This window comes from Rhopalosiphum padi, chromosome 1 (assembly GCF_020882245.1).
Source record: "Rhopalosiphum padi isolate XX-2018 chromosome 1, ASM2088224v1, whole genome shotgun sequence".
Taxonomy (NCBI): domain Eukaryota; kingdom Metazoa; phylum Arthropoda; class Insecta; order Hemiptera; family Aphididae; genus Rhopalosiphum; species Rhopalosiphum padi.
In genome coordinates, this window is record NC_083597.1 from 60,154,176 (window position 1) to 60,181,999 (window position 27,824).

Sequence of the window (27,824 nt, forward strand, 5' to 3'; positions counted from 1 at the left end):
AATAGAATATTTTAAAATGTAATAACCGACTGTATGACAATATTATAGTTAATAAACATCACGTGTTTATCTTTAATAGTTTTAAATGCTTTGATAGCGAAAATGATTACACAATGTGAAATAAGTCGAGTCGAACTTGAGTGACTAGACCTTGATGGTTTCTGGATGATCGAGCAAAGAATGGCTTTAAGAAGAGTAGAATTTATTGGAGAATGATGCATACGAAATTTGTATTGCTTCCAAAATAGTTTAATGATATTCATGGATTGTGAATACTGAAGACAAAGATGCCAACAGTCTTTAGTGATGTACAGTATATACACATACATCCAATGTAAAAATCGGAGAACTTAGAGTATTTTGTTTTTAGCTTATTGCGATTAGTTTAGTTTAAATTCAAACTCAAAATTACGTAGAAAAAATAAATAATTTTCTTTGAATAGTAAAAAAAAAAAAACATAAGTCAAGGAAGGGTTGCTTTTTTTCTTCTTCTTGATGGTCGTGTAATAGAGCCATAAAACAAACTCAAGACAGTTGAACAGGATCTTGATTGTCGATTTATAGGGTGATTCTCGAGAGAACTTTAATAACCCGTGTTTATAATAAGAATATAGCATTGAAAAAGTTGCAAACAAAATTGTCTATTTACTATTATGTCGAAACGTAAGGGATATAAAAGATAAGAGACAAAATTAATGCGATAAAGTTTGAGAACCAACCGAGTGTAAATAGTTAAGGATATAGTGGATGCATATGTATATAACACATACAAGTTTGACCGAACAAAATGGAACAACAAGCCACAGAAATAATATGAGTTAAAATAAATCATTCGAAAAGTATAGAGAAGTTTTCTAATAGAAGTGACATCAGAATAGCTATGAACTAAAGAAGTTTGAGCGAAATTGAAAGATTTGTGTATGAAAAAACATAGTCTAAAATACTGTTGTGGCGTTCCACGAAAACACACTCATCCACTTTTCTTAGAAGGTTTTTTCAGAATTACTAATCAAAGACAATGTAATGAATGTTTGATGACATCCGTCCGTTATAATTCGCAGTATTATATAAGATTACATAATTCAGACTAAAAAACGACTAAAATAAAACAAAAGCAATCACTTGCTATTAAAATTAATCAATTGAATAAATATTTAATCAGTGGTGGATCATAAAAAAGTAGTATTTGATAGGGTAACTATCCCCTCCACCATACGTCATATTGTAATATAGATAAATAGTGAACATCAAAGGCATATACATTTATTAGTTTAAACATATGTATAAATTGAACTATGGCATATAAATTGTAAGTAATTGATAAATTAATTATGAGAAATATTTGATCGAGACACCGTGACATATATTAAATAAACGTCCCTATAAGATCTTATTAAAATATGTAATACTAAAGTAATTTAAAATTGTGGCTGAAAAATAGAATAACAGAAGAAACATTGTACTAAATGCAAAATTGTAATCATAATTTATGACATTCAAACAAACTAGATATGAAGTTATTGACCGTTTTCAAATATTTTGTTAGTTTTACAATGACGAATGCTTTTATTATTATAATTATTTAACTGTATTTATTTTTATTTTTAATCTTGAATAGTGAACTTATTAACTAATCTTGACTATTATTGTATTAAAAACTGTTAAATTATTACTGGGATTTCATTATACAATAAAATCTTTCTACTAAACGTCTAAATAGAAATAGAAATTACATTAACATTATATTATATTACAAATTAAATATGAATAAATAAAACAAAACTTCTCTAAAAATCTGTAGAACGAGCGACCAACTATTAGATAGTATAAAGTAAGCATTTATTTCAGTCAGTTAAAAATACTAAAAATCATGATCATGACAATTTTATTTAGTTGTATTTGATATATTATAATTATTAACCACATCCTTGCTCTTGAATGATTCCTGGAACTACTATTATATTCAATAAATTTTAATTTAAGTCTTATTAAATTAATTTGCTTATCCAATAATAAATAATGTATTCACTAATTTTCATTTATTTTAAAACGTCAATGAAAAAGATACCTAATGTCTAATTACATAATATCAAATGGGTCGTTTGATTAAATCAATACCTGTAGGTACTACAGTTATTAGGGATAAATGAGATATTAATATATTATTGTAGTAAATTTAAAACCCATATTCACACATGTGTGATATAGCTACGCTTAAACTTTTAATCTGTAAAACGATATTACGAATACATAATTAATAATCCAATTCGGCAATTCCTATTACTGAACAAAATACATTTTCAAACTGATTCAACTGCAATTTTATTGTCTGAAACCAATATTAATTGTTATATGTCGAAAAAACAAACAAACAAACAAACAAACAAACAAAACTAAACATAAAATCATTTCAATTACTTTTCGCCAAATAAATAAATATGTATTTCCCGTGCTATTCAAAAGTGTTATTTTGAAAAACTTTTAACTATGTACGTAATATTATATATCACACCGGTGTGTAAATTGTCTCTGAACTGTGTGTTTAGCGCTGATGAAGGTTTCGACGGCACGTACGCAACCAACGTGGTAGTAAACAGCAATGGTAGCTGTGTATTCATACCACCGGGAATATTCAAGAGTACGTGCAAGATCGATATCACGTGGTTCCCCTTCGACGATCAAAAGTGTGATATGAAATTTGGCAGTTGGACATACGACGGATTTCAGGTAAACTCCACCGAACACGGTTTAGAACTATATCGTTTTTCACCGAAACAATTTCGCGGCGTTTCGTTTATTCCGTCCGTCATAATATTATTTTCATCGAACGCGACAAATGACCGGCTAGTTTTCGTGTGGTCACAACTATTTTAACGTAATTAAACGTATGTAAGCGTCCATCGTATTTATTAAGCATTTAATGTATTAAAAATTATCGACTGTATAATGTACAATGTTGAAAACGTGAAACAATAGCTTACCTCACCACTTTCACGGGGGAAAGTTTTTTTTTATTTCTATCCTTGTGTCTATAAAATAGAAAATAGGGTAAATATGATGAATAAATTTAATTGGTTTTCTGATGGTTCAGATTTTTTAACAATCTAAAGAATATGTAGATATTATAATTATGACGCTAATTACATATACGATGCATTTTAGTAGCTTTATTTTGCTAATAAAATCGTTTTTATTATCTATTTTAGTTGGACCTTCAACTCCAAGATGATAATGGAGGAGACATCAGTGGTTTTATTACTAATGGTGAATGGGACCTGCTTGGTGAGCAAACAAAAAATCGTTGTAGGAAATGATTTTTTTAAACAGCTTTGAATTGTTTTTATTTGTAACATTTCTAATTATTAACTAATATATCATTTTAGGTCTACTTGTGGTTTTTTGAGAGAAATATACTGGTGGTTTAGTTAATAAATAATTTAATTTTTCATAATAATTGTCTATTGCACATTGAAATATCATTGTATTAATGTATTCTATATTGTATATTAATTTCTCTTAAAAAACCACAATATTATAATATTATTATACATGTACATACATAGAAACTATAACCAATTAGTTTTTTTATATTTTTCTAATATCAACATTTATTCTAGGTAGATCATTAATAATTAGCCTATAAAATTGGTTTATCATAGCATCATTTAGATACATATTACATTTAATATTATCAATGTAGTGATTAAAATACAAAATTTAGATACTTAATTTTTATTCATTCATTACAATTTAATAAATTTTTTTTTATTTTTTTATTTATTTGGGTATACTGAAACTCTTTATTAAATTAAATTACTTAAACTTTCAACATATTTTTTATCTGTTGATATTATTAACAAATTTAAAAAAAATCAAATATCCTTTATGAATTGATATATTTTTGTTAGTGTAAAACACAAAGCTTATTGTGTAAAAATTTTAAATAGGTACTTCATCTACAATAAAACTTAGTAATATAATCACTTTATGTGTGATGCAGTAATATATAAGTCATAATTTTGTCATAAATTATTAAAGTAGTAAGCACTAAGCATACTTATAATAATTTATAATCTCTTGTGCGTAGATACAATTCAACGTTCAGTTATTTCTCGAGTTTCAGTTACCTTTAGTCTTTACATTTATCATAAATTTAAATCTAATACTTTGATGTAAATAGTTTTCAATTGAATATAGTGAAAAAATCTATCTAATAATATAAACCACACAAAACACATCAAAGCACATGTACACATAGTTTTAGGTATTATGGTAAAGAACGAATGGAATAGACTACACACAGACACACAGTTATACTTTTAAGGGAATTTTTTGTTGGATATACTTTATGTATATGTTATAATATATTATATAACTTATTTGGCATAATGTAAAAATATTTTTTCACATACTTTACAGTATCATTTATTTTGAATACACAAATGTAACCAAAAGAAATATATCCCATTTCGATAGTTTTCAAACGAAATCAAATTTGTTTCCAATTATTACATCAATAAGTAAAATTATTTTACTACCACTTAATAAAAATAGAAATTTTAATAATAAATAAAAAGGGTACAAAATATTCATTTGAATTTCAGCCTACAACGAAGCATTGTTCCATTTTATTTATACATTCCAAGTGAAGATAAGGTAGTAATAAAAATATATATATATATGTATATATACAAACATAAAATATTACTCACAGAAAAAAAATATTGATCAATCATCATCTGATGGGAATACTTGCTAATTATATCCTTTGGCTAAGAATACATTTTCCTCTGATTCCAAATATCCTGAACAAATTATACAGTAATATACTGGTGATTAAAATATTTTTAAATATATCTAATCCAAAACACAACATTTAATTTAAAAAAAATTGTATAAAATACTATTTCATATTAGCACAGAATCACATCGATTTAAAAAGCATGGTGTAGATACTCACAAGAGTAGGTATTAAACACGATGAGTGGCAAATTCAATTGAATGATTGTAAATTCATAATCCCTAAAGTACATAAGAATTGAATTTATTCTATCTTTTAATAATATAATATATATTTTTTTTTATCAAATGTATCAAATAATTCAATTAAGTTCAACATTTTCTGTTATTATGGTACACATCATATTATTAAACTCAATAAATTTGAAAACAATTCCCTGTACTTACAAAATCAAACTGTTATTATTTGTTCTAGGAATGATACTTATTTTCATTATTTTTATAACTTACTTTAACATGATATCTTACTCGTACACATTATCATACTAATCATTACAATTAATCAAAAATCAATTTCCAATGATTAATAATAACAAAATATTTTTTTTTAAATATTAGGATATATTATTTTGAATTCGTCACTCGCATATTGATATTAGTACTCATCGACCTTGAATTGATGAATAAACAACACATTATTTGTGTGACAGTCACTTAAACATGTAAACAGTTTAGGTATCTATACCTAATTAATTAGCTTATTATTTCGATCGTAATTTTACATTTTTTGTTGTTATTAGACCACGAAATATAGCATTGAAATAAAATTAAAACAACACGTTAGAAATACATCTGGACACACCGTTTAGATTTAATGTACATTATTCTATATTTCTTAATTTTTTGCACGTTTATTTGATTTTAATAATCATTGCATCTAATTAGTTAAACAGCTTTCTTTTTTTTTTGTGCTACTTGTGTGTATTTATATATCATTATACAATACGGTGATCCATTATATTAGAAACTTTATTACTTATATATATAATAATTGTAATAAACCTTTCAGGTTATAAATTTAGAATAGACTTATTTATTCGTGATTTTAGTAATTCTTTATCAGTTTTTGGATTTATATATTATTTATTTTAAAGTTAACTGAATTCCAAACAAAAATAAAAACGTTTTATTTCAAATTTTACAAAATGATTATGTTTGAAAGTTATACACGTTCAATATATCTTATATTAAAATAGTAGAAATAATTTTAATTTCAATATAAAACAATAGGTAATATTTTCACAGAGATTTTCTTGTGAAGCATTGCGTTTAGTATAATACTTGTATTTGTATTTCGCAACAGTTTAAGTTGTTAAACTGTAGTCGTCTAATGCTTATTATCGTTTAGAACAAATTAATGGATCACCTCATTTATATTTTCCACCTCTATATTACCCAATGTGCTATTATAATATGTTTATTATAATGACATTTTGACACACGACTGTTGTTTTTAATGTGTTTTTTTACCACAAAAGTATTGATTCACTTAAAAAACAATTAAATCATACAAATAAATATTAATGTTGTAAATGAACTATAATAACATCTGGACCGTCTAAGCTGTATATCATTTTATAACGTTTATCGTTTATTAAGATTTTTATTTTTTATTTTATTCATATACTTGGTACATTTTTAATTTCTCATCGATACCTATGTATGTTTTTAAATATATATTTTTATTATATTTACAATTTTCATTGTTTGTAATTTATATTTCACTATGTTTGTAACCAGAAATATATCCTCACGATAAATTGAGTTCATCAAAATTGGCTTCACTATTGTATTTAATGAGATTTCTATTGTATTGATCATTATCAAGATAAAATAATATAAAAATATTTTAAATTAATTTGCGATCAAAATATTTCACCTTTACCATAAATATTTACTATTGACACGACGTAAAAAAAACATTTGATCAATATGACAATACTAACTTATAATATAGATATAAAAATGTACCATAGTATTACAAATTGTATTTTACTGTTATGGTTAATATTGAAAACTTCAATATAGCACTCCAAACACTACACGACAATAAAAAAAAAAAAATACTTATACACATATTTTAACAATTCATAATATTTTTCAATCGCGTCCCATATATTTTATACTTTCAAGTTTCAACTACTGTCATTTAGTCAAAAGCAAAAAATACTATAGCTAGATTACAAACTACTTAAGTAATCAATAAAATTAATGAATTAAAACAATTCGTCATGTTTTCTATTTGAATATAAAAATTATTGTTTAAAATCGTTATTCATAATGTTTTCGACCTTTGGAATTCCTGTAGAACTATTTCCCTGACATAATGTCTTAATACGCCGTTAATACCCCTAAATATTAAATATAAATATACAGTGACTGAGTGGGTGGTGAATCAACGAAGACCTGTTGAAATCTCCGTTGAAAATGTACAGGTCAAATCGTAATATCGTATGTTACCTAAGTTGAGTATTTCACGCACGTATGCAAAACATCCAAGAAAAGACACATGATTTATACAGTGGATATAAGAAAAAAAGAAAAATCTCGTAGTATGATGTTCACTCGAAGAAAACAATATAGGTACACTTCCTCTCCTCGACGTTTTACTGATAGATTAGAGCGTAGGCGCGGGCGTAAAGCAGTACACGATTAGGTACAGCAGTGTAAGTAGGTGGTTTATAATAATGTAGTGATGCCTGCGTATAATATACATATTTAAATTATAAACATTTCAAACTCATTTCTAAATACAGCGACGGTCCAGCGTGTTTAATAACACAATGTCGTGAATGTAACGATGATAATATTATAACAATGATAATTGTGTTTAATTATTTATTTTTTAATAATTGCTTTCCTTCACACATAACTATTCCTTTTGGCAGGCGTTCCCGGAAAGCGCAATGTGATCTACTACAGTTGCTGCCCCGAACCGTACATAGACATAACGTTTTCCATCCTAATTAGAAGGCGCACCCTGTATTACTTTTTCAACCTGATAGTCCCGTGCGTGTTGATTGCATCTATGGCCGTACTAGGATTTACTCTACCGCCGGACTGTGGCGAAAAACTATCTCTAGGTAAACGAAATTAAATTAATAATCGTATAGTAATATAATAATAAATAACTATTTATGTTTATACAACTTTTTAAAGTGTCCCATTGTGCAATGTCTGTTGTTTATGACACAGGGGTTTTTGTTTTTAGTCTTAAGTGTAACATAATAATATAGGTATACAATATACATATTATAATATATATTTAGTGCAACGTTATCAGTATAACGTTATAATTATTGAAATGTGTGTGTTAACATAATAATATAGGTATTACTAAACTAATCAATATATTACGAACTTTTTTCAGCTATTTTTACGTCTCTCTCGACAAACTTCTTATAAATAAACATTTAGTTTTAAAAATAATTATGTAATTGGACTCAAAGTAAAAACCGTGTCCTTTTAGTTGGGTAACTAACTTTTTTCAATTCCCAATATATATCAAGCGCTTTTCATTAATCGACCATTAATCGAGTTTAACCAAAACCACGACCTTCAGTTGTTTTTCCATTATTACGAGCGTCTTTTGTCGTATTATAATATTATACAATAATAACGCGGAATCAACCAAAATCGAATTAATAACTTATTCACAATGTTAGATACGTCGATAAAAAAAAAAAGAAAACCAAACATTGTGTTGCTAAAATCATTATTTGGACGTGATTAATTATTAATGTTTGAAATATTTTTGTTCATACTATGGTTTACTGCAGTTTGATATTCATCAGCAGGACTTTAGTCGTTTCGAGTCATGTGATAAATCACACCACAAAAGTTTAATAACATCGATTTCACTATAATTCCGTGTTTCGTTACATCATTGTCGGACATTGTATTATCGATTGTTCCGATCCTATATGACAATAAAATGCACCTGAAAATGCACTCGTAGAAAAATTATCTCGTTCTGTCCGTCTATACAGTGCAATGGTGACGGAGATAACGTAAACAAGCATAACACAAAAACTGCAGTGACAACATTATAACGATAAATAATTAAATGAATGATGCGTCCTCGATAAAAACATACGATCCGGCTATAATGAGAGTAAGAGTCGTCATACTTAGGTAATAAGACTGCAGGGTATATACGTTCGCTTCTTGTAAATAGCATACGCATCACACTGTCCAATTTCGATTTACAGAGCTTGTTTCTGCGTATATAATACAAATAAATATTATATTATAATGTTTTTTGATGTGTAGAAGGTGGTAATAATGCTCGAGAGAGATGAAATAATCGCGAGATATATAGTGAAAAAAACCGTTATTCACACTTTGCATACACATAATATATGCGAATATTTTTTTTTGTTTTTACTTCGCAATCGTTTTGATATGTATGTGTGTGTATTTTATTTTGGAAGCGTTAAACTCTACGATTTTCGCGGTATCCGTATTGTTTGTTTGGTTTTTGTTTTGTTTTTTTTTTTTTTTTTTTGTTTACATCAGTTTTTTACAGGCCGGAAAGCTACGAGGAGCTTGAGAAACTACTCTTGTTGTCCGAATCCGTATGTGGATATCACGTTTACCATATACGTTCGGCGCAGAACAGTTTATTACATCGTCAACCTGATTTTGCCGAGCGTAACACTGGCCGCTATGGCCATGCTCGGGTTCACGCTGCCCTCAGATTGTGGCGAGAAAATGACCTTAGGTACCTACATGCGTACACAGTCTTAAACGTTACATAAACATAAGTACACCAACAAACGTTTACACACAGTCACATTCACACACAACTCAAACAAACTCACTGATAAACATATTATGAACACAATCACACATTTACGTACACAAAGCGCGTGCGACAAGACGTGTAGTCGTGCCGACAATAATATTAAAATATTTTGGCGACGTCGATGACACGACCAGACTATTATTATAATAATATATTATTATTATTATTATTATAATTCATAATATATAATATGTATATGTATTTATATGTCTGTATATAATGTAACAATTCAATACTATACTTGTGTACCTGGTTCATACGAAACGAACCGCGGTAACCGCGGTCCGACGAGACGTATACTCTGCAGATTATGGGCGGTCGGGGAAACGATATTACTATGATTATCATTTTATTTAATATTATTATTTTTTTGTTTTGTCAATCTACCATAATAGGCGTGTAAATATAAATGTTTTAATTAAAGGTGTAACGATTCTCCTGTCGTTGACCGTTTTTCTAAACATGGTGGCCGAGACAATGCCGGCTACTTCGGACGCAGTTCCTCTTTTAGGTAACGCACGGCCAACTGAGCATTTTTGTATACAATATACGTACTCGTTTTATGCGAAAATCTATACGTATATTATATACACAATATATTGTAATAACATATTATATAAACATTTTTTTCGTGGTCACACGACTTGGCTAAGGAGGGCACACAAAACAACCACACTGGTAATCGAAACGCACCGAGTATATTTTTTTTCATTATATATGAATTTATATAAATATATATATATACATATATTGTAAAAATATTATTGTATTTTTTCACAAACACATTTGAGGTCAAAAATGTTAAGTACTCTATATGTTTTGTTGTTATTATTATTATTATTATTATTATTATGATTTATTTTATTTTAATATTATTATTATTATTATTATTATTATTTTATTTATTTTTTATTTTATTTTTTTATTTTAATGACTGCGTAGTAGGTTATTATATTGACAGAAAATATTTCATTTTAATATAAATGAATTTCCGAATGAATCTATCATCCATATAGATACTAAGCAACTCCAATTAAATATTTTAGTACCATATTATTATAATGTGCAATGTACATAGTTACATAATATACATTACTCGTATACAAGTATTCATAAAATAAACTATTTGAGAAAAAGATATGATCAATATTTTATTTTAATGCCAAGATATAGAATGTTATTCTGGAAGGATTTAAATCAAAATGTGATATCAATTTAGGTACAATCAATATTCAATTAATCAGCAAAAGTATAAATCTATACTTATATATTTATGAATATATAAAATTATTATTGTCGCATTTATCAAGTAATAAGTCTGTTAAACACTGATCTCGATTAATATATTTTTTATTTTATTTTCATGTATACTAAATTCAAACTAAATCAAATTTTACATTTTGTATGTTTCTTAATAAATAGACGCTTCAATCATGAATTTTATTAAATTATTTTATGATAATTTTAATTCCATAAAATGTAAAAATTATTTAAGGAGTGAAGTTTTCAACTATTACCCAAATTAGTTATCTGAAAACGTGTATAAATATTTAAAAGAAATTTCGACGTGATAGCGATTGGAGCAGGCTGTTGAACAAAATGACAAGTCGTTATACATTTTTTCAAACAATTTCTTAAAAATTCTATAACTCGAACGATAGTTTTATTTTAAATTAGGTGTTTGAGTGAATTTTTCTTTAATATTTATGTGGTTCTTTATATAAATAATTTTTGAAAGTAATGTAAGTTAATATTAGTTATTATGGAAATTTAAAGCTGAAAAAAATTGTGTTTGTGCTAATTATTTTAATAGATTTTGAACATATCCATTATGTTTCTATTGTATTATTATTGTCACAAAGAAATCATGTTACGTTGCAAGCAAATTATATGATATTAAAAATAAAATAACAATATACTTATCAAATATATTTTAGCTCGAGAGGAACTGGAGACCAGGTTCCCATAATTACATTGACAAAATACACATTTTCAGCTAATAAACCGTGTTGTAAACAATGACATTTTATATTAATTTATATTATACATTTTTTTTTTGCAAATAATATGTATTCTTTTCAATAATTTATTAAAATTATAATTAATATATTTTTTTGATGTTGGCGAACAGGAGTTACGGTTTTGCTATCGCTTACATTCTTCCTAAATATGGTGTGCGAAACAATGCCACCTGCCTCTGAGTTACCACTGATAGGTATAATCAAATTAAAAGTTTGTTATTTTTCTTTGTGTTGTTGTTGTTGTTGTTTTTATTATTATTATTATTATTATTATTATTATTATTATTATTATTATTTGCACCTGTTTAAGGATTTGTACTTGGATGGCAGGGGTGCAACAATTGGGGGACTTCAATTAATAAAAATCAAATTTAACACGTACCATAAACATCGCAATAATACAAAAAAAAAGAAATATATTATTATTGTTAAAAAAAATTTAGTTTCGGTCACAAATTGCTTGGAGGCTTCACATAGTGTCAAGTATTTTTTTTCTTTTTTTAAATTATTTTGATACGGCCAAAATAAAACAATATAACAAATGCTTATTAGATATTAGATAAATATGCTTGTTAACTATAATAATAACATATTCTAGAACTGTAGGTGTTATTCTGTGGGAATATAACAATGTTTTGCTCAAAAATCAACTGTCTAGTCTAATTATTTAAGAATAAATTTCATCAAATATCTAACTTGTATAGACTTAAAACGCTTTGTTTAAACACAACTTTTATTATTGTTGTTATTATTATTATTATTATTTTATTTATTATTTTTGTTATTTATTATTTTTCATAAAAAAAATATGAATACATAGAACTCAAATGAACGGTCACGGGTTTTTGTTTTCCTTTTTCATTCGGCCCCGTCACAATATTTTTATTTTCCTCCTATACATATTTATATTATATAGATATATGTATAAAAACACAATATACATACATAATATTATATACTATAATAGGTATAGAGAAAAATTAAATAAATAGATGATTTTTGTATGTATAATGTTACAAATTATAATATTATTACATACCTACTGCACGTGCAAAAATGAAAAATAAATTTTATTGAATGCATATACTAAATTGTACGTGTATGAAACCATGTTATGTCATTTAGAGCGCTTAGTGCCTATTTTAGATATAGTTGGTTAGAAAAGTAATGCTCGGGATACACCCTCAAAAACACAAATGCACAATATACGCACATATACAAAATACATACACATACACATTATACACATACATACACACACACACACACACACACACACACACACACTTCTCGGCAAATGTATAGATGAAAATATATATATATATAATATACGCTTTAGAATGCGCTTTCAAACGCGCACACTTAACACACTGAACATCCCGATTGCCGTGACTACAGCAGAAACCGTCACCGTGGGGATGCAATTTAGTGGTTTCAAAAGAATAATAAACCTGTGCGGGCTTCATATCGTCCGGATGATAATGTACATTTTCTTATATACCTCCCACTCGCCGGTTCACCACGATTTCCATTATACCTCCACATTACCACTACCTCACGATCATCACCTATAACCACAAGTCCTCTCTTCGAGAACTACCTACCACTAGCCCAATAAACATATAACATTCCAATCGAGATAAATATACTATATATACCTATGTACACATATTATAAATTCTTACTTTTATATATGTATAATATATAATATTATATATATATATATAATATGTAATATGTATATATAATATACTCATAGGTATATATATATATACATCATAGTATACACAATATATTGTACAAGATCGATAAACATATATCGTGTAATCATCATAATAATGCATGTATTGATCTTTATTTTTATTTTATATATTTTTTATTATTTATTACATAAAAAACAATTGTTTAAAATGTTTTTGTATTTGGACATATAAACATCTTAAACCTTAGAGTGTGGAGTCCTTTAGCTTTCTACCAAATTCAGTGTTCGCTTAATTAGTGTTAATACAATTTAAAGCAATAATAATATCATTTTTTTTTTTTATATGCACTGTAAAAATATTACTTTTTCTTATCACACAATTATCATTAAATTTTAAAACAACAACGTTGCATCTTATAAGACGCAGGTGCCAGGTTTTATAATATATTTTTTAAAGGCAAATAATATGCGATGAAACTATTTTAGAATTTCAATCGATATAAATATATATATATACATACATATATATATATATATATACACACACACATATAGGATCCCTGAATAATGACATTCTGTTGCTAACTATTAAGACATATACGTAAAACAGTTAACGGGATCGCATTAAACGTATATCATAATAATATATACCATAAACAGCACTGTATTATTTTATTTCACCCTTTGAACCTGGTCTCCAGAAGAAAATACTTATCGTAAAAAAATTATTAATAAAAACCGTAATAAAAAATAACGACTGAAACATATTTCTCCATGTTAAGTGACCTGAGAAACAAAAACCCAGTGAGCACATACGTAATTGTATTTTTGTAGTTTCCGTGTAGTTAGCTGTTTTGTTCGAGTTTATTTTCGGTTTCATTTCAACACTACCGCTGTATACTGTTCATATAATATTGGTATAAGTTATTAACATGTATTAAAATTAAATTGTATTCATCAACAACACATAGGTACAAAAGATTATGCAAAATATAAATTGTCGTACACGACTGTTTGTATCGTTATACTAGTAGGTACTCGAATTTTCGTCCACTAGTTATTACTGTTTTTTTTAGTCACCGTTAGCCTATACTTATACCTAAAACGTTATCATTGATTTAATTTTGTAATTATTATTATCACTATAATAATTATTATTATTATTGTTATTTTTATTTTTATTATTTTTATTTTATTTTTTGTATTATTATTACTATTATTATTATTATCATTATTATTACTATTATTATTGTTATTATTAATATTATTATTATTTAATGGAATGTGTGGTGTTTGGCATTTATGTTGTTTCAGGAGTGACAATCCTCCTATCACTGTCCGTATTCTCACTCATGATAGCCGATGCCTTACCACAAACATCTGAAGCTATCCCCTTACTAGGTCAGGCAAAATTAAAAATAAAAACAAATAAATACATGTCGTATTAGGAACAATTTAATATTTATATATAAATATATAAATATGTATTTAATCATATATATAGGTTTATATGTGCATAATATAAACATTATACATACTATACATACATGTATTTATATATATATATATGTTTATATACATATTATATTTATATTGAATTATATAAATTATGTTTCATATTTTATATACATATTTTTAAACACTGTTTTTCTACTTGTATTTATATATATTTATACATATACTATTATATAATATATATTATATATATATATATATACATATATGTATGTATACATCCATCTATTGCTGTGTAACCATAACCTAGTTCGAGTTTTCATTTTGATTTTTTCCATTTAAATAAATCACACGTATATATATATATATATATATAAATATATATTTAAAATTATGTATATATATAATTATATATGTATATTTTTTAATATATATACATTATACATATACATGTTTTGCGGAATTTTGTGGTTTGTGTTCAGCTCAGCTTGCTCTTACTTTCTCTGTTTTCTCGTACATACAATATAAAATAACACATTCAACACACTTGCAACAACACAAACAATTCAAATAATCAAAATTAAGGTATTTTGTGTCTGAATGAACAATAAAACCATAACGCTATGAACAATAGATAAATCATTTCTTGAATAGACTAATGAATAATCATATCAATAAATTAAATTTCTAAGATATAAAATCTTAATATAAAAATATAAAAATTTTTTTTTTTTTATGTGAGTTGGTAAGGGGAGGAAGGGAATCCTATAATTTTTAAATTATTTGTTTTAAAAACTTGAAAAAAATAACTAGAAATAAGAATAACTTTTTGAAATGGAAATTTATTTTTAAGATTAAATAATTTAACTGCATTTTTATTTTCACAACACTCGGTTAAATAGACTACCTAGTCAAAATATTTATAAAAATTAAAATTATTAAATAATACAGTACCTATCATACGTCCTAAAATCACTTTTATACCGTACAGATTCAGCATTTCAGGTAGAGGGATCTTCCTTCTAAGTTCATAGCGATATGGTTATCTAAACATTGAAATCACAAAACACATACAAAATAAATTATTTACAACTATCAATTTTCTTTGCGAAAAGCCGAAAACGCTTGTACAATGTACATAAATACAAAAACACAAAAAAACATCATATTTCTTCAACATCATTACAAACATTTCTATAGCATGCTATCTTTTTGTTTATGTTTCGTAAACTACTTGATCGTCACCGTGTTTCATTGTGCATTCGTATTTGTATTTGACATTCTGCTCTCAGTTGTCCGATAAACCATTTAAGCAGAAAAAAACTAAATAAGAAAGAAAACCGTGCGAATTTTAAATAATAATTTTAAAAAAAATCTACAACTAAATAAATACGTATATTAAAATATATATGCATAAACATAACATGCTTATATATTAATATACACTACTAAACATTTAAAAAAATGTACAGTTTTGTTCGTGTGATCATGAATACGTGTCAGTATGTTTTATTTATTATTATTATTATTATTTATTTTTTTATTTTTTATTTCACTCATTATAGTAGTTTTATAATTGTTAATTTATTTTTATTTGTCATTTTCTCTACATTTTGTTTCTGTTCAGTTTATACACCACACTATTAAAACTGAAACAAGGTACCAGATGACGTGATATTGCAGACTGCACCAGTGATCTATTGATTTTCAAAAGTTAAACAATTAATATAATTAAAGAATTGAAAAAAAAAATTTTATTAGTTTATTACAAATCAGTATAATTATTATTTATTCATTCATTTTTATATAATATATTATCATTATATATAAAGTAAAACGTACATTTTTTTTATTAAAAAATGTTAATATTATTTTTATTTGTTATCATTTTACGTTAAAAATGTTTATCACACGATTATTTCACTATTTCCTTCCTCTTCTTTCTCATTTTATGATTTATTTATTGATTTTATTTTTTTATTTTTTATTTTATTATTTTCTCTCAATGTTGTGTGAAAACAATAAAACTGATTAAACCGATGTTGCCGCGTCAAAGATAAATATTAACCAATTCGTATTGTAAATTAAACAATATTTGTTTATTTCACAAATTAAAAAATGGTTAAATATTAATTAAAAAAACAAAATGTTTAATCAATCATATATATATTACTATTATAATATATTTGTGGGCCCCTCTGCCTCCAAGTAACAAAGCCGGTAGTTTCTTAAAAATTATTTAGCTAATTATACACATGACTTCATGCAAATCGGTTAAAAATAAATAAATATATATACATATTATAAATACATTTTACGTCAAGTAAAAGAAAACATAAAACTAAAAGGCGTTAAGAACTGTAATCTTCCCGCCATTAAAAATGTACAATATTTAAAAAATACAATTAATTTAAAACCAATAATTTTTTTAATGAAAATAGAAACGATTAAATAATAAGTTATTTTAACTCCGATTTGTATAAGTCATTTAAATTATGATTACCTTAAGACCATAGATGATTTGATTGTGTAATTATTTCTAAAGAAAGAATATATACATACGTATGTCGTTTGTACATCCGTTTTAAACATCTAGCGAAGTTTTTGTGTAAACTATTAATAATTTAAAAATTACGTACAAATTATTAGTTTGATGTTTTATATTATTGTTTTGGTTTTTCTTTTATAAAACATATATTTAAATACATTTTACTCTATTTTTGATGCTCAAGTTGTATTAAATAATTATGTCGGTGATAAAAATTAAGGTATAACAAAAATGTAAGATAATATTATAAGTTCATGGCTGTTGTAATTCTGGTTTATAATTTATTATTTGAGTATTTGGATTTAACTTAAAGTCTGGACGAAAAATATATATTTTTAGTATGAATATTTATACATTTATAAAGTAATAGTTGTTAAGACATTAGTTTAATACGATAAACAAAATCAATCGTATTCTGGCCAGTAGTTTTATACTTCGTCCAGTAAAGTTACCAATATGTCATCACTAAGCCCAAAACAAAACACTATTTATATTAATTATTACAAAACTGATTTACAAGGAAAAAGGTAAAAAATGCCTTCAAACCGTATGGGTATATTTAATTTTTTACCTGCATTGTTTTATTTGATTTATGTATTAACAATATTCAATTCATATACGATTTTATTGTTACTGTATTCTGTTTTTTTTATAAGCTGGGATTATGTTTGTAGCAATAAATCATTGTTTCATCGACATCACGCAGCAACCACAATTAACATAATTTTAAAAATTATTCTACTTTATCATATATAACATTTTAAAACAATATATTTATATTATGTGACAATATAATATAAAAATGTAATTATTAAATCAATAAGCGTTCAAAATAATAATTATTATTATGATTATTAATATTATTATTATTATTATTATTATTATTATTATTATTATTAATATGTATACAGTATACGTAAAAGCGCTAAAAACGCGTCATTGCATGTGGACAAGTCTTAATTTTTTTTATGTTTATAAACGTGTATCTAACATACAACTAAGGGAATTTGTATAGATACTTTTGTTTAATTCATCAACTAAAATCAAAAGAAAAGTACTTCGCTAGATGATAAATCGTCAACGAAAATAAAAAAATTTCAATTGATAATCATCCGTGGTCTAAAGTGTTCATTATTAATGATGATGATTTAAACAAGACTTGATCGTTTATCAAAAATTAAATTAAAAATATAAAAATAGTTACGAATGTTACGATAATTATTGTATTACTTGCATGAGTAGTACATTACTTTACATCTGTCTGTCTTAAATATACAACCCTGTCTTGTTTATGTCTGATTTTATTTTACAATTTATTATCTATGTAGTTTGATTAGAACACTTTTTACTTCCTCGGTCATTACATTTCAAAATAGATGATATTTGTTTTTACAAGAATCCACTTATGAATTCTACAGTGACTTGGAATTATATTATATTTTCAAATTTAATTTCAATAAAATATTAAAGACAATAAGTACATTAGATCATACAAATGTATAATGCATTTTAAATTTAATCTTGATTGACATTCGAAGTCACAATTTAGATCACATTTTTTGCACATAGTAAACATGAACGCACGATGCTTTAAAAACAATGGAAAAAAATGAATACCAATGCGACGATTATTAATTTATGTTTTATTGCGTTCCTGCGGCCTATAGGTACTTATTTCAACTGTATCATGTTCATGGTTGCATCTTCAGTCGTGTCTACAATCATGATCCTGAATTATCACCACCGTAATGCGGACACTCACGTTATGTCCAAATGGGTAATTACAATTTTATAACATTTTATTTTATAATAATACAAATATTAAATACTAACTGAGACAACAAAAAACCAACACAACACAAGAATGAAGTAAAAACTCAATAATAACCATAATCTAAGTATAATTATTATATTAAAAATGTTTGATTTAAAATATTTCAGGAAAAAAAAACTTAATATTGAATTAAAAATTATCCAGCTGTTTAAACCTCACTTTTATTTATCCCCAGATTTGCATAACATACGTAGTATTGCATAAAAATATTGTTTCAATTAAGTTATATATAAAATATTAGTATTTAGTATATAGTATTTATCGATTATATTTAAAACAATTAATAAATGATATTTTCGTCGCATATGTGTAACACAATTGTCTATCTAACGTGCAAATACACAAATCGTAACACGTTTATTTCTATTAAAATATTTCATCGTTCAGAGTTAAAATTCAGTTTTATAAAAAAAAATATATAAGTTACAATGAATAAACCTCGTATTCAAAGGCACCCGCAAAAGCTCAAAGACTCATTATTTTATTGTATTTTATTTATTATTTTATTAAATGTTTGTGGCATATATATTTTCATAAAAAAATAAATCATCATTTACTAAATCATAGTTTATAATTTTATTTATGCTCAGTATACACAAATAGTCTCGTTACGATAAAAATACAGTAAACATAATATCATGAAAGAAGATTTAATATCAAGGTAAAGAAAGATCTGAAGTAGGTATGTTACAAAAATCAAAAATTTTGATAATCAACAAAACGTATTAGAGTCTTCTATTTTTAACTGTATTTTCGATCTCTATGATACAGATATAATAATATAAGTAATCGTTAATTTATTTTATAGCATTTCAGAGAGATTATAAAATTATGCCAAATAATCACGCTCATCCATCAAAAAACGAATAGGTCAACATTATTCTAGCCTTTACAAAGAAAATAAAATAAAATTCGCATATAATAACCACCACTTATTGAAAATATAATTTTTTCAACTATTAATATGAAAAAAAAATAATAATAAATTATATATATTAATAAATTAAATTGAATTTTTACAGTAAATTGAACAATTTAAATACCAACACTAACAGCGCACGAAATTAAATTATATTATTTTTAATGAAATATACATTATTATTATATATAGTTTGTATTACACAATATATATATAACTAATCAATCCTTATAGCTTAAAAAAAATTTCAAGTACCTAGACGTTATAGATCTCGTACAAAGGTTCCATCATCTTTATTATAACTTATATAACAAATAGCTCACCCTCTCCCAGAACTGTTCATGAGATACTAAAATTCACAATTTGATCACCAAGTAGAATGGTCACATAAGTTATCGTATCGTGGTTACATCATTTCCGAGCTTTATTATGTAATATGATTAAATATAGAGACTCAATTTGCAGTAGTAACACAATACCACTAATTACAAATAAGACAGACGTCGAAAAATTTGAAAGTACCTACTAACACTAGCCAGCTGCTGGTTCTTTCTAAGGATTTAACTCATCCTGGGTAGTAGACTCGAAGACTCCAAGATAGGAATCCGATACTAGCAACGTTTCGTTTTTAAATTATAGCAAAATAAGAAGATTTTGTCAATAACTGATTTTGCTTAAAATTCCAATTTGTCCATCAATTTTAACTTCTTAATCATTTTGAAAAGTACTAAGAATTTTCAATTTTCACTTCCCAGAAATACTGACTAGATCCAATTCGTTTCAAGAAATCATCCTCAAAATTAAATATCCAAGTATTTTTCCTACTATAAATCGTGTACACTGTACACACATATAATTGTAAAATCAATACACTTATTACTCAGCTCCGGTCAGAATCTAAAATGGATTACTCTGAACGTAAACTATGTTAAGCATTAGTTAGACGGATATTACCTAATCGGGATATTTGTTTTATGCATTGATAATTTTTAAACAATTATATTATATTAATGATAATGATTATTAAAAAAAAAACACTTCAGGCACAGACAAATTAACCATGGAAAAGTTACATTTTAAAAACGCTACAGAGTATGTTGGGCCGGGAGTGGTAAACAGAGTCCCAAATAATTGGGTGGATATTGGGGCTAGGTAAATTGAGTCCGGAAAACTTTAACTTGCTGGTAAACTGAATCCCAAGTAAAAATATTTGTCGAAAGAATAATTTATAAATAACGACGTGTACCTACTTAAAAATAAAAAGTCTCTTCATTCAATAAGTACTGTACAAGTGACTATAGTCACCAATTAGTGATTATCGATTACCGATTTGCTTACTTAAATACATTCAAATAGATATATATATATATACATATATACATAAAAATACGTAGCAATGAGGTAGGTAATTAAAATGAAAAAAATAACAATAGAAAACAATTTTTTTTGAGACAAGAAAATATGTTGAAATATGAAAATGAAAATATTTCAAGATTTGAATTCGTTAAGAATATATCAAATACATTTTTACCATAAACATAATAACAATAAATAGTAATAAATTTAAAAAAAAATTGACTCGAATTTGTATATTATATATTTAATTAATTGTGATTTTTATGTACAGCGTAGTGAATTATATTCGATATTAAAAACAAAAAAAGCACATCATTTTTAACCACGCCAGTTATATGTTAACGTAACAGATAGTACTAAGCCTGTAAAAGTGAGAAGGAAAATGTGCCGTTTTGGAAACTAAACCTAACCGGGGGGCAGAGGGACTCGGTTTTACCACAAAAACGGTATTTCGGGCTCAATTTACCTGGCTCCTGTTGGGCGCCCCCCCCCTTTGTTGACACTTTCCCGTGATTCTACATACCCGAAATCGACCTCGACAACGCCGACGACGAAAACACGACAGTATGTAATATATAACAGTATAATCGTACACGCGTGTGTGTGTTTAAACAGGTGAAACTCATGTTCCTGGTGTGGATGCCGTGCTTGTTGTGCATGAGCCGACCGGCTCGCGACGATCCGCCCGGCAACGGTAACAAGTCAGACTCGAAGAACAAGTCGGCGGCGTCGTCCATCCACCACCTGCCCGACCTGGAGTTCCGGGCCAAATCGTCCAGGAGCTTGCTGGCCAACGTGCTCGACCTGGACGACGACCTGCGCTCGTCCACCCGGAGCTACCCGGGAGCCCGAAGCCAAGTGGCGCCGATGCCCGAGCACGTCATGGTCGAACAGCAGCAGCAACAGCACGCGATGATGGCCGGCGGCGGCGGCGGGGTGGCGTCCGCGGCGAGTTCGTGTCTAGGACCGCACCGCGAGCTGTCGCTCATCCTCAAGGAGCTCCGGGTGATCACGGACAAGCTGCGCAAGGACGAGGAGGACGAGGAGATCACCAACGACTGGAAGTTCGCGGCCATGGTGGTCGACCGCATGTGCCTGTACATATTCACCTTCTTCACGGTGGCCGCCACCATAGCGGTCCTCATGTCCGCGCCGCACGTAATCGTCACGTGATCGCGCCACCGACGTCATCGCGTCCAGTTCCGGTTCCGGCTTCACTCTCTCCCTCTCTCTATATACACAATATACGGATATATATACATATATATATTGTTATATATAGGTAATATAAAATGACGGATGCAGTGAGGCAGCTCTACATATATTATATATTATTAAAATTATGACGACCACACGAAGTCGCATCTACATAGCACGCGGAAAAGTGACATGTAGAAATCGGTGTGGTACCGTTTTAAATTATTCATACGAGATAACTATAATGTTATTAAATTATTATTAATATTATTATTATTATATACTCCTAATATCTAAAAATTATTATAAAACTATAATTTTTTTTTTCTCGAAACTACTTCTTTTCTAATGGTTTACTATAAAGTATATCTATAAATATATCTATTTGGTTTGCTACGTAATAATAATAATGATATATTACTCTGGCCCTGCTCCTTGAAACGAATTAAAATGAATGAACAAAAAATATCCAGTAGATTTTCTATTGACGTAAATCTGTTGCATAAAATATGGAATTGACACGTCATACACATTACGCATCGGTATTAAATATACGCGTAAATAACGTTTCAGAAACAAACATTTTTACAAGAAATTAAAATAGGCATATTGTGTATATATATATTATATTATATATATCACGAACCTATTACTGAATATCCGAAATTAGTAGTACGTGTTCAGTGTACAATGTCGATACATTTTTGTAAATATTTGTAAATGTTTGGATATTTTCATGACATCGGAAGAGTCATTTTCATATGCAGATAAACTGCCACACGAATATTATTTTATTCATTTTTTTCGTCTCATTTGAGGAATAAGGGCTCTAAAAATGTATATACCATTGGAAATCTCAAACACAATCTATAATCGATACATTTTTCGTTGTCACAGCGTCGTAAAACCAACAACATGTCGTGACAATATTAAGTTTTAAAATCAGAAATTATCATCATAATGATATATATATTACTGAACATCGAGATAAATATGAAAGTTTCTATTACTAGTTCCCAAAAGAAATAGGTTAAATTAAAATTTATATTTAGCTTATTACTATACTGATATTGTATTTTTACATAAATGCACTTATTTAAAATTATCTTACATTGCATATTGATAATATTTTTAATTATTGATATTGGGTTCCTTATTTTATTTAACCGTGAATAGCTTTTAATACAATTTCATTTTTCATACTAATATACTGGTAATATTTCGTCTCACACCTTCAACAATTTAGTTTATTCAATATCATCAATATACCAACACAGTACAAAAACGTTTGTTTCAAAATTCGCATGTTTCGCAACTGCTCTAAAAATAAAACATACTTCAATAAGTCTCCGAGTGGCTTGATTATCGACAGTCATTGTCTTACTTATAAGGTTTACATACTCTGAGTACCTATCGATTTTTGGATTTAATTTTAAATATCGATGGCGTTGTAAAGTGCTTACATACTGCGTGTTGCTAATTGATTTCATTTTTAACGGTGATAATATTTATTATTAATTTGGAAAGTATTTCACTGACATAAAAACTGCAATAAATTATAAGTCTGATATAATATAAAAACCATACCATAGCGTTTTCAACGAATTTAAAAGTCTACTTATAACCAATATTCCGTAATAGGAAATTAATTTTCCATCACATAACATTGATCCAAATGTCAAACCATGTTTTATTTCAACTTCGGTTCTTAATATTTATCTTAAAACAATGTGCTGATAAATCGTATGTGTAGCTATGATTAATATTAGTATAATTATTGGATCGTTAATATTTTACTGGAATACTTGTATCAATAACTTAATTTATTCCATAATCTATCTATTACAGTTACTGGAAGTACTAAATATTATAAAATTATTTGTCAAGACACCCAATTTGTGTGTCCTCTTGCTCAAATTAATATATATATATATATATATATTTATGGACTTGATATAAATATATTATTAGATTAGCTAAACAAATTTGCTTTTTATATTAATCATCTGTGAAGTAAGGAATAAATATATATTAATCAGACACACCCTAATTATCTAATACGTAAATAATAAAAGATTATTATGCGATCAGATTATGCAAATAATCGTATTTAAAATTAGTACAAAATCGATCATATTAATTGTTTATGTATTTGTTAGACATGTATTAGAATACTTAACTGTTTTATTTTACACGCACGTTTTGCTGTGACAATCTTAAAATCTCAACATCATAAAGCCCAACAGTAAATTACAATAGTAATTATACTAATAATTATTAAAATTATTATCAATATCATCATTATTATTATTATTATTATTATTATTATTATTATAAATTTAACTATTAAAAATGTCTAATGCATTAAATGACAAAATCTTGAGTCGTCTTCCGGTTCAAACAAATGTCATGAAATAAAAACAAAAAAATTAATTCAAAAATATATAGAATATAAAAATACTTAATTTCATTTGATATAAATTATACTTATATACTACATATACAATTTACTAGGGATATTATAGAATAGCGATTTGAAATTAATTAATTTTCTTCGATGATGTTTCATGATTCATCGTTAACAAACAAAGTGTTAAATAATAAATTCAGCTCAATTAATTGCTTTAATAAATAAAATAAAAGTAAAATTATTGTAAATTAAAAATACATAAACTACGTTTGTTTAGAGCTATACATTGTTTACGTAACATAAACAAAACTATTTTATAAAAATGGAAATCATTTTAAAATTAAATGTAAAAATGATTATAAAAAAAGTTTTATATTAAAAAATAAAATAAAAACATGTAAATACCTACTTTGTTATTTGTACGTTGTTATTGAATCTTGTTAACATAATTATAATTGATTTTATATTATTGTAGCCCTTAGAAATGATAAAATACTAATGTATAGGTTTTGAACATTTTGTTATGTTTTAAGACGTAATAGAATATGAAACAACTATAAGAGACTTAAACTATATGTTACATGAATTTGACAACCTTATATGCTTGAAAATATGTGTAAAAAAAAACACAGTAATCCATATTATACATAATTAATACATCGTATTGTAAGGAAATTATGCTATAACAACATTATTATATCAAATTGTTCTAAAACGTTATTTTATATAGTTACTCTTGTCAGTATTATTTTTATTATCATTATTATTACTTTTATCATCATTAGTTCAATTAGACAAATAGTAAGATTAATAAATAATTCAATTGAATATTTAGGTAAAAGAAAAGTAATACATCTTCATTTATATATACCCAATTGTTCGTCAGATTTCGTCTAATATCTGGATATATTATTTTTGTTAATTTTTAATAATTTTATTTTATCTAATTGTTCTTATCATTTATTTGTTTACGTTTAGATACATAACGCTCTGTTGTATTACTTTGCCAGTCTTTAATCTCGAGTTATTATTATAAAAAATTACAAAAAAAAAAACATACATAGGAAATATAATACAAATAAGTCCTTAATTAGATTTTAGTTTGATTCAATGATTTAATATTATATGCCCTAAAACCATATTACTATCATAAAATTTAATTGAAATTATGGTCCTGCTCATCTAGGCGCTGTTTTTTAAATTGTTAAGCAAAAATAAATGATTAAAAATAAAAATATATAACGTAAAATCATTATGAAATAAAATTAAATCCATTTTATTATAATATATATATTATATATGTATTTATATATATGTTATATTATCGTTAAGTAAAATACAATAATTTCGTATTCGTTATCAACTAATCGGGTTACATAATATATCTAAATAAATTTTTTAATTTTTGTTTTTGTTTGTACGCCTGAGTTTATCTATCTCTGCCACTTTTTAGCAGACAATCAAAAATATTAATAACATTAAGATTTGTTGCAAATCGAAAGAAGTATTTATTTATTTATTTTTTATTATCATTATTCAATAACTTAAATCATTTTTTTTTTTTGTATAATTGAAATTGGTACCTACCGTTTCTATTGCTGTAGGTTTAACGTTTCACTAAACTAAAACGTATCTCTTTCTTAGACTTTTAGAGTTTTTAGTATCAAGATATTCTACAATTCTTTTAAAACCGAAAAAAATTAACTAAAGAGTATAAGAATGTTAAATTGAAAGATTAATAAATAATTTTAAATACAATATTAACAACACATATTTTGTTATTTGTAATTAGCAGTTTCGTATAGCCTAATGACTTTTTCTCGATATACATTTTTTTTTTTTTTTTTGTTTATTATAAAAATGTCATAATAAGCTAATACTATCAAAATTGTTTATATCATTAGATTACATAAAATGTTTCGTTAAGTTTTTTTGTTTTTGTTTTTATGTTATACAAAATTTGTTTATTTTATTTTTACAGTTGATGTTTATTTATTTGTAATTTCTATGACAAATCGTAATGTGCGATTTTATAGGCCAATATAATTTTAAAGGCCAAAAAATATCTAATATTTATATTGATATCCGTAATGTTATTATATATTAATGAAACAATACAAAATGGTGTACACATAATATAGATTTGCTCATAGTATTTGTTAACTCTTGTGTAATGTAGATTATGTTTAATTTCAAGCAATTTGTACTTAAAAATATAAAAAGTTATAATTGTGATTATTAAATCATATTAATTTTAATCGTCTACTGAATATTATGTTGTCTCTTACACTTACCTAACATTCTAATATTAACATTATCTAATACCAATATTTTAACATCAATCCATGGTGTTAAAAACAAATTAAATTTGATGTTAACTTATGTCTTATACTATAAATAATTATATATGGTTTCACTAAATTTCCACTTATAAATAAGGTACATATAATATCAATCGTTATTTTATAAAATACTATGAATCGCATTTTTTCTGAAAATTACTTTTTTACAAAAAATATAGGTATTATCTGTGTCAACCAACCGCCAACCCGTGATTAATTCAATATAAGACAGTAATTATTTAAATTTTTTGTCGAATTATCATGTCGTTAAAAACCAACACTTTTAACATTTCCAATCGTTATATCTTTTAAATGTTTTCTTTATTTAATAATATCATGCATTTCAAATTTCCATTATTATTAAAGGATATTTTATATAAAGTGAAATGTACGAGTAGTTTATGAGTTATAAGTAATTAAAGTTTTTATGAAC

General features: G+C 26.1%; 1 protein-coding gene across 4 annotated transcripts in view; it reads left to right on the top strand.

Moving 5' to 3' along the window:
• Positions 1 to 27,307, top strand: part of LOC132918574 (acetylcholine receptor subunit alpha-type acr-16-like) — a 73,297-nt gene extending 45,990 nt beyond the window's left edge. Inside the window, exons 5-11 of one of the 4 annotated variants that reach the window (XM_060979881.1) lie at positions 2,547 to 2,727; positions 3,207 to 3,282; positions 7,689 to 7,883; positions 9,329 to 9,523; positions 14,645 to 14,731; positions 19,001 to 19,110; positions 22,058 to 27,307. In XM_060979881.1, coding sequence (XP_060835864.1) covers positions 2,547 to 2,727; positions 3,207 to 3,282; positions 7,689 to 7,883; positions 9,329 to 9,523; positions 14,645 to 14,731; positions 19,001 to 19,110; positions 22,058 to 22,615 — 1,402 coding nt within the window. In that variant the 3' untranslated portion in view covers positions 22,616 to 27,307. Of the gene's footprint in view, positions 1 to 2,546; positions 2,728 to 3,206; positions 3,283 to 7,688; positions 7,884 to 9,328; positions 9,524 to 10,031; positions 10,119 to 11,738; positions 11,823 to 14,644; positions 14,732 to 19,000; positions 19,111 to 22,057 lie in introns of all 4 variants that reach the window. The other 3 variants (XM_060979884.1, XM_060979885.1, XM_060979882.1) reach the window with 3 other exon arrangements.
• Positions 27,308 to 27,824: the final 517 nt, after the last annotated feature.